The following is a 17,467-nucleotide window of genomic DNA, read 5'->3' as shown; positions in this document are numbered from 1 at the left end:
TGCTAATTCTGAGGCAAGAACTGGCAGACGTGCAACAACATAAGTCATAAGCTAAACACAAAACAACAGTTTCCATCTAGAGCTACTTCATGGGACTCGACACTTGTAAACACTTGCTCCAAAGGATTCGGCTCTCGGTCCCACCCACACTTGGTCAAAGCAACAAAGCAGCCCAATCACAAGGCTTGCGCTACACGTCATTGCAACGTGTAGTAAAATTTTTTGAGAGGTGCGCGTCAGCATCTGCGTCAGCCACGGCAGGGGCTATGCAATCGCACGAAGCCTGCTCCGGACCATACGTGTGCGCTTGGCGCAGAAGTATAAATCAGCCTTTAGAATTTTTAAGACCCCGTAGATACCCTGAGTAAATACATGGAAAATGTGTAACAAAGACACCATAAAATAACGTGTCACCTTTTTGTTTTTACATTCTAACTCAATAATCGATCAGATGGAAAAACATTTCACTTACAACAAACAATAGCTAAAATAAATAGTCCACATTTTTCTAAACTACATATTTGACCTAAGTGTTCTGAATAACATTTTTGTTCTCAAATTTTAATTTTAAATTCACTAAAAACAGTTATATAAAGCATAAGGAACAAATAAACGCAAAAAACTAACTCAATATTAAGAATGTGGGATATAATTTAAATAGGCCACCATGCAATGCATATAAACAAGTTTCTTACATTTTTACCAAGACATGTTAAGGATTTTAAAAGCATATAGATTTATACAGATTAAATGACAAATATTTGTTGATACAAAGATGATTGTAACAAACACCAACTATCAGCCAAAGCACAGCTAGATTCTAATTCAATCAATTAGAAATTCTAAATTTGTAGTGTCAGTGCTCTAATTGAGGGGGGATGCAGGGGGATGGCATCCCCCTTATGGAAAAAAATGACAAAAAGCATACCCTTTGTAAAATCACCATCCCTTTTAGATTAACAACAGTGTGTGAAATGCAAAATTTATCATACATTAAAAATTAAAATTCTCTATTTATGGTAATTTATGACTTATAAACAATGAAGATTGACCAATCAGAACTCAGTATTGTAATAAGGCACCATGCACAAGCGCAGTACAATTCATTGTGTCATTTCATGTGATTTCCAAGATAGCACTTCAGAGGCAACTTTTTGCATTCTTTAAAAAAAGAACAGAAGGTCTGATATTTTAATGTTTAATATTATATGAAGAGTTCAGATGCAAAACCCTCCAAGTACCATCTGAAATTTTCTTCTAAAATTAGCTTTTTTTCCTCAAACTCCTATGTCGTGACTCAGTAATTTCACTTCTATGGCAAAGAATAGGTAATTTTCAGCTATTTTAACATGAAATAACTGAACAAAATCATAAGAGGTAGAGAAAAATGCTTATTGTAGAAGAAAATTCTAGATGGCACTTAGAGGTTTTTGCATCTAAACTCTTCATATATGTATGCTGTACCTGCCTGCATAAATACATTTCAAAAAAGTTAGGTAGCTTGACGTGAGTGTAACTTAAGCTGTTCTATATTCACTGTAAAACACAGTTAACAAATCTTGCTAACATTTAGTTTAGCGACTCATCGTTAATATTTAGGTTACAGCAGATTCTAGGTTCCCTGTTTCTAAAATGTTAACCGTTAACCGTTATTATTAACCCTAAAATCAGAACGCAAATGATGTGATGCATTTTTAGAATCACTGTTGTCCAAATGTTGCTCCTACACCTTATTAAACAGCCAATATATAAATAAACAGTAAATTTATCAAAATGTTAACTTTTTCTTTGCCATCTTTGCTGGGTCAAGAGGAATTTTATTGATTTAATCTGACTGTAAAATATTCTTCCTGACATTATTTCAGTTTATATAAAAAAAGCTCATGTATTTGGGGCACATAAGGTAAACAAAGTGTTGTAAATAAAAAGGTCAATTTATATTTAGTTATCATCCTAATGATGTTTTTGAGAGAGAACTCTTAGTGGTTATTTAAAAAAGCATTTTCTCAAATTAAAAATTTATTTAGACCTATTTTGTTATCATTGTGTGTATAGCTACAGGACACCCCCCAACCCCATCCCCCTTGACATTTTTTTACAGTTCGACCAATGTTCAGTGTTCCGAATAACATTTTTTTCATCAGAAATTACATTTTACATTCCATTTCAATAACCAATTCAATGAAAACCAGATCTAAAAATGTACACAACAACCAATAAGAGATGACCTACCAATATTTGGCGGGCTCCCAAAGATGACTGGCGGCTCGGGAGGCCTGCCACAGTGCAGAGCTGCGAGGGCCGACCCCTTCCATACCACGTGCTTACAACCTGTCAACAAACACATGGGACTGTTGCTAAATATACACTGCAGAAGGGCCTGAACCCCTAGGCACACTTAAACAAACGGGTGGTCATGCGATTTGTAATTATACACTTTTGCTTTATTTTATAACAGGCAGTGACAGTATTCATGATAATGCTTAAGTTTTAATTGCTATGAAATCTATTTTAATTTGAAGGCAGCAATTAGCAGTCTTCTTTCTTTTATATATATTGCTTACTGTACATCTCTGCCTCATTCATAAGATTACATTCATAAAATATTAAAGGATAGTCTATTATAAATTTATCAAAGGTGAGTTTTTACCCAATATTTAACTCATGCAATCTTATTCATTTACAGAAGCTGTGGTGTGTCAATATTGTGAAAACAAGGCAACATATTGATTGATTAAATGAAACTGATTAACTTCAAACATAGATATATATTTACTCTTTCAACAGATTATATTTAATATATTTAATTTCCCAACAGAAATGCTCACTTTTGTTTGTACGCAGCACTGACTGTCGTCCGGTTCCCAGCAGTGAGTTGACTCCGGGTACGCTGGCTGGCACTTCTCTCTCTAAAAGAGGGCTCACTCGCTCACACACCTGCAACAGGTGATCTGGAGAAATGTGCCTGTACAATTTGACCTGTGCGCACGATTAGAAACAAGTATTAGGGCAGTTTAATATACCTTATTTTAGCTTAATATAACTTCAATATAAATTTTAAATGACTGCTTTCTTATTGTATGTAGTTTCAAATGAAATTATTACTCCTGTCATTATTGCTTTTATAACTATTAACATTATTAATAATAACAACAACAACAACAATAATAATAATAATAATAATAATTACTATTATTATTATTATTATCATTATTATTATTATTATTAGAGTGATTTCTGAAGGATCATGTGACTGTAGACTGGAGTAATGAAGCTGAAAATTCATCATTAAAATCACTGGAATAAATTATTAAATTAAATAATAACCTACTTTTGAACAGTTATTTTATAGTGCAATAACATTTGACAATTTTACAAATTGTACTGTATTTTTGATTAAATAAATGCAGCCTTGGTGAGCAGGAGAAGCTGATTTTAAAACATTTAAAAATCCTACTGACCCCAAATTTTGACCAGTAGTGTATTTATTTAGTGTATTTAAGTTACCACTATACACTATGCACTTAACTGTCTAACTTTATATGGGTTATTTTGTAATTCAACCTCAGAGTCTGAAAGCCCTGCTCCTCCACAACAGAATTAAATCTGTGACATTTGAGTGCATGAAATGTCCAACATCCTACACGTTTTTTTTCAAGTGCACTTTTTAGTTTTATAATTGTCAGTGTGGACTATTTATAATATAAAATGAAATCGATATAGTTTATTTAATATTCACTATACTTAATGATTTTGTAATAAGAGTGTATGCATAAAAGCAGGGCAGTACACCTTTTACTGTGTGTCATTGTTGCAGTTTGTTACAGTTACAATTTAATTTAACTTTGAAACATTATTAGCTTACATTAATTTGCAGGGTTAGTGTTAGGATTGCAGATTTCACTTTTTGCAAGTCTTTAATTACTAGATCCTTAAATCAGAACATGTTAGTGTTACATGCCATGTATTTATTGTGCTATTATTGTATTGAATGACAGATTTCTGCTATGAAAATAGAAAATTGAAATAGAAATGTTTTGTGTTGGTTAAGGGGTAGGGCAATTACAGTTAACTATAAAAATGACTCAGAGATGCAATTACGCGCAGGTTTACACACAATTAAATACACTGAATCAAATTATTTATTTAATAGTAGTGTAAGACGTACAATATAAAATGGATACAATTAGGCTTTGGTTTAATGTTATTGCTTGTGATAATGCATAATTTACTGTTATTGCTATAGTAAGCAGATAAAATACTATAATGCAAACATTTTACAACTGTTAAGTGTATAGTCTTAAGACTAATCTATGCAAAAATATAATAACAATGGCAAAATCCAATCATAATATTCTATTAAATCATTGTAAGCATAAAAAGGCTTTCATTAAAAGGGATCAGTATCATCAATTAATTATTGTAAACAATCAAAGTGCATTAAAAATAATTAACACTTCCTTTTAAGTCGTCCTTGTTACACGTGTTCTATAAACTAACTGTTACTATGTTATTAATTATGCATAATTGCATGCAACTAACCATAAATCTAACCCGCATTCTAACCCTAGCCAAACAGTAGCTATGTGCAATTAATTAATAATGCTCAGTAGTTAAATGAATAGTTTCACTATAAGAAGGATGCATTAAAATCAAGTGCAACAATTAATTGAATAATGCAATGAAGTATACATTTAAACAACGCATTTGCCAGACAGACAATGCACACATAAACCTGTTTACGTTATAGCATAACTACAACCTTTCGTGTCAAACAAATACGGTGTTACTGCCGTTTTACAAAGCTCTTTTTTCTTTCCACATTTTCCCTGGGGATGCATCTAATCTACAGTGTAAAATGTTCATCTCCCCCTGCGCAACGCGTCAGTCCAGGCATCTTTTATCAAGCCTGTTCAGCAGATCCAGCGGCAGGCCAGTAATTAATGTGACTTTAATTGCATTTAGCGTCGTCCCATTGGTCCAAACGCGCGCACACACACATTCCAGATGCAAAGAAAGGAGCGCTTGCACACACCGCTTAGACAATGATTTAATATGTACACGCACGTTTAACGTCAAACAGACGCGTTAAAACACTAATTTAAAAAAATCAATCAATATGCAATTTTGTTGATTAATTATAATCCCAAATACTAGACTATTTGGCATTATAATGCATATTAAAAAAATATTTTTAAATACGTATTTATCCTCAAATTATGTAGAACGTAATGTATTGATAATTATTTTTTTAATTCAATATTGTTATCGTCATCATTAGTTAATTATTCTTACGAATCGTGATAATTAATGCAGATTGCATAGCTCATTAACATGTTGATCGAGGGACGAGACCTGACAAAAAAAATTAATTGACAGCGCCAACATCAGGCAGTCTCGTGTGCGTTAATACAACCCACAATCTGCAGGCACGGGCATTATAACATCTTCACACACGCCAGTGAAATCATACACACACTTACACACACACGCATGCATTCACTCGCTTTAATACACTCTAGTGGTGAGATCAGCCGCGAGACAATCGCTAAAACAATGTAACAGATTATCGCTACATTGTGTGTGAATTTCACAATGTAGCAGTCCGAGACGACGGAGATCCAGCAGTAACAAGCAGCATGTGCGATTAACAGACAGCTGAGTCTATTAGTTACGCAACTGATATATATTGGGGGCCGGCCATAACAGGGGCTGGATCAAAACACACTAAGTTTTAAAATAAGACATTTAGGTATCTCTCACTTCAAATGTGAAATCAACCCGTCTTCCTGATGGTTGATCATACGTCGAATAGCGAGCTACCCAAAAAAACGTAAACAGTCAAATGAATTGTTTGTTTACTTCTCTAAATATCGTAATTAATAAATTAATCGATACGTACTCATTTCGCTGTACCTCTCATTTGTATGATCAGCCTCAAGTCTCAGCACTGAAAACATTTCCTCCGAAAAATAAAAAATATATACTGTCAGGTCACTTAAAAAATCCCATTACCTTCCTAAGGTCCTCTACGTCTCCGGCTTTGTTGCTTCCTTCTTCACAAGCTTAGTTTAAGTGTATTAAACTAAGGTAAAAAGCAGTATTTTACCCGTACTATGGTTGTATTACATTGAGCAGAGCGCCTCCATCCCGCCCCGCTTTCAGTCTCTGGCGCACTGGTCCCTCCTCCCTTCGCTCCCTTCCCCTTATAGCAGCACATTCATGACGTCTCTTTATTTCTACATCAATTTTAACATCTATTTACACCTTGTGGACTCCACTGTGACCAAACTCACATCCCCGAGGTCAGGCCGGGCTCTGGGTTCAGCTACTGACAGTCTTTTCTAAGCCTGGGGTTGTTTTCCCCCATGTGTGCGGGTTAACTTTTTTCCTGATTTAAAAATTGCGGGAAATTCAATTTCTTATTTTGCTCTCTAAAAAGTTTTCTCTCTGTTATAGGGATCCCTTACCAAATTTTCGTAACTCCCCGGGTGTTCTTTGCCAGTCCAGTCAATCCGTTTAGGTAACAGCTGTAATGGAAAAACGGCGTTAAATAGGTTTGCTTCAATCCTAGGGCTCGAGATTGTTTTTTAAAGCATAAATAGGAAATCTGCGTTAAATTAACAGCCTAAAGTGCAGCGCAGTGAGATGCGACGCGAGTGAGGCTCGCGCTGCTTACCTCCTTCTGCTGAACCTCCCGTATCAAGGTCTGAAAAAAGCACAAAAATCGCACATTACGGTTCAATCTTCTCCAGGGATGTCGTTTACAATCTTAAATTACAAAATTACCCACCTCTGCTGCGTCCTGACACGGTCCAGCTTCTAAAAATCGGGCTATTAGGAAGTACAGTTCTGCGAGATGGGGGAGAATGAGCTACATTAGCTTTCAAGAAGGACGTTGTGGGAAAGGCAGATGTATATAAAAATATTCCAGCGTCACCTTTTTAAATGCCTTTTACTCACCGGATTTCAACTGCGCGACGTGTTTACGCTCAGCAGCCATGTTTAGGGTTGTTTTAGGGGTGAAGGAGAAGGTGTGTGTGGCCGTTCTGGGAAGCGGGTATCGCTGGGCTGCCCTGTAGTTGTCAGTGTTTGTTCACCAGGAAGAGCTGCGCCTCCATTCACCCAACACACACTGAAAGTAGTCCCGGCACGTCGCTCGAGCCTTCCGCGCTCGCGCTAAATAGCCCCCGCTTAGACACAACGTGCCATGCATCGATGCGGACAAACATCCCGAGCAGCGGGTCGTTTGAGTTTGACCAGACGGGACGCTTTTAAAATAGCAGTTTAACGAATCTTGGGGACGTTTGTGAATATGTTGGATTTCAGTTTACGCTCCACACCCCCTCCTCTCTCAGAAGAGCACAACCCCTTTTGCGCAGGAATACAGCAGTCGGGTTTAGTACGTACGCGCAGCACTGTGCTGTCAGGGAGGCTGCGATGCAAACGCTGAAGGGGAAAAAGAAGGCAATGGTGGCTCGTTTTATCCATTAATTTAACAATTTATTCTAGCTGTGCTTATTTTGCTCTATTCTGGGCCTTGAGCCTTAATGGCGCCTTTTGTTTGTCGGTCCTTCGACCTTGCAGGCAGCGAAGCTCGGATCTCACACCGTGTTCCTCTCACAACAGCAGATACTATCCAACACCCTATTTTACCACAGCTTTCGAGTGGTTGTAAAGTGATTAAAAGCCTATTCATTTTATTCCTAAACCAAATTTCTTTCCCAGGGAACCCACCCCCTCTCTAGCTTGCGATTTGTACTGGGAAGTCCTCCATTTCTTTCCCAAAAGCGAGCGGGCAGTAAAATGGGGGAAGGGTAGTAAACAGGGAGAATGTAATGAATTAAACCTTGTAAGTTACTGGAATCCAGTGACTAATGGCAACAGCACACAAAACAGGACATCTGCGATTTCATTTCATATATTTCCGTGTCACACAGCATATCAATTTTAAAGAAACAACATGCAGAACGTGTGCCAATGTCTGGTTAAAAGGTTATTTGTAACACAGTTATACAAATTGGGTAAATATATTTCCAGCCTCACTCCACAATATTCTGTGCCACCAAGTTTGGCTTTATATGAAGTAAATAAGTTTATGAGATAGTCTTTAGACATTAAAAGGCCTGTAGAGTTACAGCTTTCTGTAATAATAGTGATGGGAGAAGCAGACCTGTAGTTTATGGCCTGATCAATCTAAATACTGTATATTTAAACTAGCTATTAATGTTAACTAAACACCCTCAGCTCGGTTGTTATTGTGAAGTTACAGTCAATGTTTTTTACAACCAACCGTATTAGAAATATTACAAATGACAGTTATTAACCAAACAAATTTCTTAATGTACATTTATGCTTATTTACTATGGTATTGTGTTTATACTAACATCATCACCAGGAAAGTTAAATCTGACAAAATCCCCAACTTTTTGGGGGATATTTAAGATCCAAGTCAGAAATAAATAACAAATATAATAAATAAATTAACTTAATTTAAAAAGGTTTTTTTTTAGGGTTGGTCAATACAACCTATTAATTAATGAATAGACTATTAGTTTATTCATAGTTTATTTTGTATAGTTTATTAATAATAAACAATACACTTGTTACATTATTTATTTTCTTTTGTTATCACACTGTCCAATAAGTTAAGGCAACTCAAACTGTTTGAGGAAACCGATTGCAACAAACCATTTGAGTTTAAAAACTACTCAGTTAAAATAGTTGGGTTAAAAATACCCCAACATATAACCTAACTATAGGTTATTGTAGCACTTTCCCAACTATGGGTTATTTTAACCCAATGCATTGGGTTATTTTTAATTAAATGTTATTTTTTCCATTCTGGTATTACTAATGCTACTATTACTAGTACTACTATCAATTTTATAATTATGACTGTGTAAATAAATAACAAGCAGTTTTCAAAAACATTAAAAATTAAGTTATTTCCACTACATTTTAAGTTCCAAACACAGCATTTTATCCATTTAATATAGACTGGCCATGAAAGTAAACATTTGTATCATGGTGAAATGGATAGAAAAAACACGTCACGGAGAGGTAATTTGATAAAAAATAAAACAATATTATTATGTTAGAGCTTAAATGAACATTATAAAGCAAAAACAGCATTATGCACGCATATTAATACAGCTCTTCTGTGTCAGTTAAATCAGTTGACTGTTGAATTATTAAATAAATAACCCAATAAAGGTTAGAAATAACCCAACAAAGCGCCAAATAATCAATTTAACTGTTTAAGTTATTAATAAATAACCCAATAAATGTTAAAAAATAACCAAACAAAGCACCAAATATATTTTAACGCAACCACTGGGTTAAATAAATAACTCAACAATTGTTTCGAGTGTAATCTATACAAGTACTGTAAACTTACTCCATTTAAGTTGAAGTAAAGAGGTATTTAATTAACCCATTACCTTCAACACTGAGTTCAAAACTCTTTTCAAATGTGTAGAATTAACTTTCAGTAAATATAGAGTTAACTACACTCAATTCATTTGATAAGTTCACTGTTGGATTTTACAGTCTACAGCTTCTTCATTAAAGCTCATCTCACATCATTACATACTTAATAATGCATAATTGAAATTAAAAGCCATATTATTTGTTAATATTGTAATTACTATAAGAATAATAAATGCATTGTAAGTATTTTTTCATTTCAATGAATATTTAATGTCAATAAAGTGTCTGTTTGTCTGTAATGAATTAAGTAAATGTATTTTTTGCCTCTTTTTGCATTGACATTGCATTTCAATCACACATCCGGATGTACAACTTATACATACTGCAATATCTTGTGCATCAGAAAAGAGGTTGAGGTTTGTCTCCCCCTTTTAACTTTGAGCTAAAAAAAGGTGACTATGATGTCATTTGTGATTTGTATTTATAAAGCTAAAACTAACTGCTAGGTGCCCTTGCTTGAAAAGTCCTCAAATTAACAGTTAACATAATTCGGTGATGTAACACTTTCTAAACCGCTGACACTAAGAGTAAACGTGGAGGAGAAAAGCAGTCAGATATTTGAGAAACACACGAGTATAGCAGCTTGGGCTTTGAGGCTACTTAAGCAAAACTGATGCAACTTATCGCACTTTAGAGAAACGGTGGTGATCTGGTGAAGTGTGCTGCTGAGTAGGCTTAAAACTTAAGAGGTACAATGAGACAACAGCCGAAACTCACTGAAGGCGTGACTCAATTAAAATACAAACCTGGAACACGGTCTTAAAATATGCTGGAGTAAATGTTATAAAAATGAAAGACAGGTTCAAGGTTGTGTTATGATTGGTGATGTGCAGTGTGTTTTCTTGCCACTGGAGGTCAGGACTATCATTTCATACAGTGATATTAGAGGCCAAGCATAGGTCAAAGGTTAGAAGGGTAAATGGCTTTGGATTGCTGCAAATTCATCTGAATTTTTAAGATTGTTAAATGTTTTCATGATAATTAATACAAAAAGAAGCTTTATATATCAAAAAGACATTACTTTCAGTAACTTATAATCAGTAAAACATAGGATCCTTGCCTTTTTATTTAAAGTATGCAGCTCCTGAATAAATAATATTAAATATAAAAATAATATACATTTATTTATATCTCCCAAAGAATAACATAATAATAGTAATAATAATAATCAGTAAATCATAGGAATGTATGAATTTATACTACTACAACTATAACAACTACTACTACTACTACAACAACTGCTTCTACTACTACCATTACTACTACAACAACTCAAGTACTACTACAACTGCTTTTACTACTGCTACAACTACTACAACGACAACTACTACTACTACAACAACAACTACTACCACTACAACAACTACTACCACTACAACTATTACTACAATTACAAATATTACTACAACTAACAACAACAACAACAACAACTACTACTACTACTAATACTACAACTATTACAACAACAACAACAACAACAACTACTACTACTACTACTACTACTACTACTACAACAACAACAGCTACTACTACTACAATTACAATAACTATTACTACTACAACTACAACAACCACTACTACTATTACTACTACTATTAAAACCACTACAACTACTACTACTACTACAACTATTACTACAACTACATCAATTACTACTATTACTACTACTGCCACAACTACAACAACAACTACTACTACTAAAACTACTACCAGTTCTGCTACTACTACTATTTCTACAACAACAACAACTACTACTACTAATACAATAACTACGACAACTACAACAACAACAACAACAACAACTACTACTACCATAGGCGGAGCGTGTGTAAGGCTGGGGAAGGCTTAGCCTCCCCTGGCCAGAGACCACGGAGATAGTAGCTAAGAAAAAAATGCATTGAAAACATGTAACAGGTGTAAGGCGTAATATGAATGTCATTTAATGTTGATGATTAACAGAACACTTTAGATATTTTGTCAAGTTTGTCAATCAAATTTAAAGTCTCCCTCCGCACAAAAATGGAACTGTCTAACTCAGCACTTTGCACTGATGAGCGCTGTTTATTACTGGAGTTCGCAGCAGCTCTAAAAACCAAACCAAAAGTGCTGGCCAGCGGACTATTTTGTTTTGCTGGTCGAGGACATAAGTAATAAAACGACAAATGAGTATTACGAGAGAAGTACTATATATTATTCTGGTTTTTGTTTTCAGCATTAAATTGGTAGTTATATTGTAACGTAGTCTAGCCTATAGTGTAGTAATCTTGTTTAGGCAATCGTTTGGAGTTTTATAATTTAAACGTCAAATATTTATTGCTGAATTACAAGTTCGGTTTTCGATTGGCCTCGTGAAAAAGAGAATGATTTCATATTCTTGGGGCCGGCGTGTCCAGTGGCGACCTAGGTGGCCGCCTGGGGTGGCAGAATAGTGAGGGCTGCATTCGCGATGATGAATTTTCAGCTTTATTACTTTTGTCTTCAGAGTCACACGATCCTTCAGAAATCGCTCTTATTAAGAGTAATAAAGTTATTGCTGGCAATAGTAATAAAAGCAACAAGTAGTAATAATTTAATTTGAAACTGCATACAGTAAGTAATAAATAAATATTTAATAAATAAGTATTTAACAAATTTTTTATATTTAATAAATGCCGCCTTGATGAACAGAATAATTTTAATTAGATTTTTAAATAAAAGTAATAATAATAAAGTGGGTGAGTTTAATAAAACCATTTATTGTTCGTGTTGTATATAATTTGTTGATAGGTGGTGCTTTTGTCAAAACCTCTTCTTGGTCGGTCGCAAGTCTTTTTAAATGCATTAAAAGGCAGCGCATATATTAGCCGTACCCTGGAGTTTGTTCACTCACCGCCTATGACTACTACTACGACTACTACTACTATTACAACAACATCAACAACTACTACTATTACATCTACTACTACTACTACTACAACAACAACAACAACAACAACAACAACAACAACAACTACTACTACTACTACTACTACTAATGATAATAATAATAATAATAATAAATATAGCAGCAATTAAAGAGATGAGATTGACCCAAAAATTAACAATCCTCCATCATTTACTCCCTCTTGACTTGTTGCAAACCTATTTGTTTTAATTTCCTTCATCTGTTAAGGACAAAATAAGATATTTTGCTGGTAGCTGGAACCCATTAACTTCCATTGTGATTTATTTACCAACTACAGAAGTCGATGGGTCCCAGAAACCAGCAAAATATCTTCTTTTGTGTTCAACAGAATAAAGAAACTCGTTTGAAACCACTTGAGGAGAGTAAATGATGAGTTCATTCTAATTCTCGGGTGAACTACCCCTTTAAGGCATGACAGAGTAAAGCATGGCAATCCAGGACAATGATCGAAATGGTATGAATACAATCACAATCAATATAATGTATTGGTCTGCCACTTTTGACCAATAGGAGGCGCTATGAACAAATTGATGCAGTGTGCTCAGTGTGACAAAACTCAGTGTGTCATTTCAGTTGTTTTAGTAGGCCTTACGTTAGATTTTTCAGTTTGGCATTATGCCATATGTTGGTGCACTATAAAATATGTTCATGTTTTTTTGTTGTTTGTTTTCTGCCATGGCCTGGAGATGATCCAATATTAATTCAGGAAAAAATGGACCAACACTTTTGGAGGAGATAAGGTGGGCATTTGAGGAAAATAAAAAATGCAGACAGAAAGTTCTGCTAATTATAGCATGTTCAAATTTCATTATAATGCCTGTATTTTAAAACAAAATTCCAAATGTCTGATTGGCAAAATGGTTGACATGTAAATCTGCTATTACATATTAAGCTTCTCCAAAACAAAACCAAGTGATTTTTTTAGACAAAACTTTTGTTAGTTTTGATCGTCATGTTTGTCACAACACACACCAAGGCTGTTTCTAAAATCTCACACTCTTGAATAGGCACTTATTTTGATTAAATAGTCACAAATTTGGACAGTTAATGACACTTGAGAAACTGAGTTAGAGACTCATCGTTTCCAGTGGTGAATGCTGAATCTGTTCTCTATATGTTTACAGAATTTCCCTTTTCATTAATATTATATAAGCTAATGGAATCAAGTATACAGATCTTTGGTGTTTGGCATGATGATATTTAAAAAAAACTAAATTATAAAGAGTAACCTCTGAAAATCTCTTGAATAAGAAAAATATACAGTTTAAGTCAGAATTATTAGCCCCCCTTTGATTTTTTTTTTTCTTTTTAAATATTTCACAAATGGAAAAAATCTTATTTGATTTATTTTGGCTAGAATAAAAGCAGTTTTAAATTTTTTATGAGACATTTTATGGTCAAAATTATTAGCCCCTTTAAGCTATATATTTTTTCTCCAGAACTAACCATTGTTATACAATAACTTGCCTAATTACCCTAACCTGCCTAGTTAACCTAATTAACCTAGTTAAGCCTTTAAATATCACTTTAAGCCGTATAAAAGTGTCTTGAAAAATATCTAGTCAAATATTATTTACTGTCATCATAACAAAGATAAAATAAATCAGTTATTAGAAATGAGTTATTAAAACTAATATGATTATAAATGTGCTGAAAAAATCTCTCCGTTTAACAGAAATTGGGGAAAAATAAACAGGGGGGCTAATAATTCTCACTTCAACTGTATGTTTACATTTAGTCATTTAGATTTTGTCCAAAGTGACTTACAATTGAGGAGGCATTCAGTGATTCAAGAAATGAGGCAATACACACAAGAAGTGCTAAATAGTAATTATATAAAGGAACTGTTGGTGCTCAGAGAATTAAGTGCTAAAGAAAGGAGGGGGGATTTATTAAATTTATTTTTTTTATAGAGAGAAGAGTGTTTCTACAGGTGGTTTGTCAAGCCCACTCACCTGTATGCACAACACTTCAAAAATGCACAACGTTTTGTTGTTTTGAGATATGGAGTGATTGTAAGAAAGTGTCTGGTGCAAATGTGACGCAATATAACAACGTAGATGTTATATATTATGAATTAAATTATACAATACAGAATCACACACCAAATTGGTATCAAATGTATACTTTTCAAATGAAGCACTTCTATAAAGCAATCTGGATAATGATGATAATAATAATAATGTGATCTTTACTCGCTCTTGTTTGATTTAGATCACATTTAAACTAATATTCAATAATAAATATAGTAATTAACTATTTAAGTAATTATTTTTCATTTGTAGGCTTTATTTCTGTTCATAAAAATCAGTAGGCCTACTTGCCATTTATAAACTCTACAAACTGCTGTTGTTCCACTTCAAATATGGATGAAATATAGACAAAACAAACGCTGAATTAAATAAAACAATTTAATTACTAAATTTAACCAGGTGAATAAGTTTGCCCACATTTTAACCAATGTTGCATTACAGCATTTTTCAAATAAGTAAACAGTAAGACCAGAAGCTCCACAGGGTTTACAGGTAAAGATCATCTGAAACCCTTTAAAATAACGATGAATAAGTTAATGTATTTACTAACATGAACAAACTATTAGTTATACATTTATTCCAGTATTTATTCATCTTTGTTAATGTTAATATTATTTATGTTAAATAACGATAGTTCATATTAACTCACTGTGCATTAACTTATATTAACAAGGACAACTTTAGATTTGAATAATGCAGTAGTTAAAAATCAAACAAAAAGCTTAAATAATGTGATGGAGCTCTTTGGGTATGGGGATTCATCAGAATAAACAGCAAAACTCAGTCCGAGGCACTCGAAAAATGTGGAAAAAATATTAAAAGGCCTTTATTCACATGGCTAATCCTTAAAAAACCTATGCATTACTAACTAATGCATTAGTTAATGTTGAACTATAATTAATAAATGCTTAGCTAATGTTAGTAAAAACATAAACTAATGGACCATTATTTGAAAGTGATAGCAACTCTTTTAAAAAGAAACAGAAATAAGTAGCTTGTGTGTGATTATTATATTGATTTACTGTGGGGCTTCTGAGCTATTGGCTGTGGCTGAATACAGACAGCAGTCCAGACCAACGAGGACGGACACTGCATACATTTCCTCCTCTCTGCTCCTGCCTCCAGTGGCATTGCTGACCTTTCACTTTCTGACATCAGCAGTTGTATTTAGTGTGTGTGTATGTGTGTGAGTGTGTTTGTGTTTAGAGTCACATGTGTCTGTGTATAAAGAACTACACTGAAAGGCTTTTGTAGCTTTAGACCAAACACACTGGACCCTCAAGAGTTTTCCACAAAGTTAACTCACTATTGTACAAATGTTGCTATTATTTTTTGACACACTGTAAAACTCAAAAGTTAAAGTAACTCAAACCGTTTGAGAAAACTGATTGCAACAAACCATTTAAATCCAAAAGCTAATCCTAATGAGTACTGTGAACTTAATCCATTTGAGTAAATGAAGCAATTTGAGCACAGTAAAACCCAATAAATGAAGAGAACTCAAACCAACTGAGTACTGTAAAACCCAATAAGTTAAGGCAACTCAAACCATTTGAGGAAACCGATTGCTACAAAGTATTTAAGTAAAAAAATATATGAGTCCCATGAACTTACTCCATTTAAATTGAAGTAATGAGGTATTTAACTCATTACCTTCAACATTGAGCTCAAAACTCTTTTCAAATGTGTAGAATTAACTTTCAGTACATTTTGAGTTAACAACACTCATTTCATTTGATAAAGTTGACTGTTGGGTTTTACAGTGTGCTTGCTCAAACTACTTATTTAAAATTTCAAGAGTTCACACTTAGATAATGCTCGACTATGATCGCAGGTTTGGCATGCTGTCCCGGGAGAGAACCCTGAGCTCGGAAATATATGAGCCCAAGGTTCCCGCCTGGTCAATCAGCATTATGAGGGATACAAGATCAGGTGTTTCTTGAGTGCCCCCTTTTGCTATGTATGCGTTAAGAGCTTGTGACTGTATTACGATTCACTTATGTACATGTTTTTAGACTGTGGGAGGAAACTGGAGGACCCGGAGAAAACCCACGCAAACACAGGGAGAACATGCAAACTCCATGCAGGGAGTGCCGACTGGCTCAATTAGAACTTGAACCTGTGGCCTTCTTGCTGCGAGGCAGCAGTGCTAACCACTGAGCCACCGTGTTGCCCGATCATGAAAGAGGAGGGAGAAGGGAAGGATGGGGGGGGGGATAAGGAATGAAGTTTAGGCAGGATATTTATAGTAGTTTTAGAATGATCTGATAGGCTAGCTAATGATTAGCAGGATCATGAGGATCAGCTGTAGTCAATCATATAACGTGCTCCTCTCGAAATTAGTTTGTGAAACTTCACAAGTTGAAACAACACAATTCTTGAGGGTTTTTTGGGTAAACTTAATTATTCTATGTTCAATCACTTAAATGTGTAAAAACTAATAAGTCAACTTAATTTCTTCATGTTGCCCCAACACCAGCATGTTTTTGCAAGACTTCCCGCATGACGTTACTCTATGACGTCTATCAGATGTTGGAACAAATGTCTGACGAATAAATGTTAGTATTTGACGTCAATATGATGTTGGTTTAAGATGTTGGCTTGACGTAGGATTTTGGTCGCTTTACAACACAACCTAAAACAAACCAAATATCAACATCATTTCATGTCGTTATTGGACATCAAAAAAAAGGTTGTTCTTAGACGCTGGCTAGACATTGAATTTTGGTCACCTGACACCCCAACCTAAATCTAACCTAATATTAACGTCTTATGACTAAATGCACTACAGAATGTTACATTTACACACCCACATATTACATGTAATTGCATCAGCTTTTTACAGCTTAATACTCACTACTCTTGGGTACTTTTGAAATGTCTACTTTTTACTCATACTTTAAGTAATATTTTAAACAGATACCTTTACTCTACTTGGACCACATTTTAAGGCAAGTAATAGTACTTTTACTTGAGTATGATTTTTCACCACTGATTC

General features: G+C 34.4%; 1 protein-coding gene across 2 annotated transcripts in view; it reads right to left on the bottom strand.

Moving 5' to 3' along the window:
• The window catches only part of phip (pleckstrin homology domain interacting protein), a 70,980-nt gene extending 63,868 nt beyond the window's left edge, over positions 1-7,112 (bottom strand). For both annotated transcript variants that reach the window (XM_056449015.1, XM_056449016.1), the window contains exons 1-6: positions 6,964-7,112; positions 6,794-6,852; positions 6,680-6,709; positions 6,471-6,530; positions 2,829-2,979; positions 2,233-2,331 (exon numbers count right to left, since the gene is read on the bottom strand). In XM_056449015.1, coding sequence (XP_056304990.1) covers positions 2,233-2,331; positions 2,829-2,979; positions 6,471-6,530; positions 6,680-6,709; positions 6,794-6,852; positions 6,964-7,003 — 439 coding nt within the window. In that variant the 5' untranslated portion in view covers positions 7,004-7,112. The remainder of the gene's footprint in view (positions 1-2,232; positions 2,332-2,828; positions 2,980-6,470; positions 6,531-6,679; positions 6,710-6,793; positions 6,853-6,963) is intronic.
• Positions 7,113-17,467: the final 10,355 nt, after the last annotated feature.

This window comes from Danio aesculapii, chromosome 23 (genome assembly GCF_903798145.1).
Source record: "Danio aesculapii chromosome 23, fDanAes4.1, whole genome shotgun sequence".
Lineage (NCBI taxonomy): Eukaryota > Metazoa > Chordata > Actinopteri > Cypriniformes > Danionidae > Danio > Danio aesculapii.
This window is presented reverse-complemented; position numbering and strand designations above follow the sequence as displayed.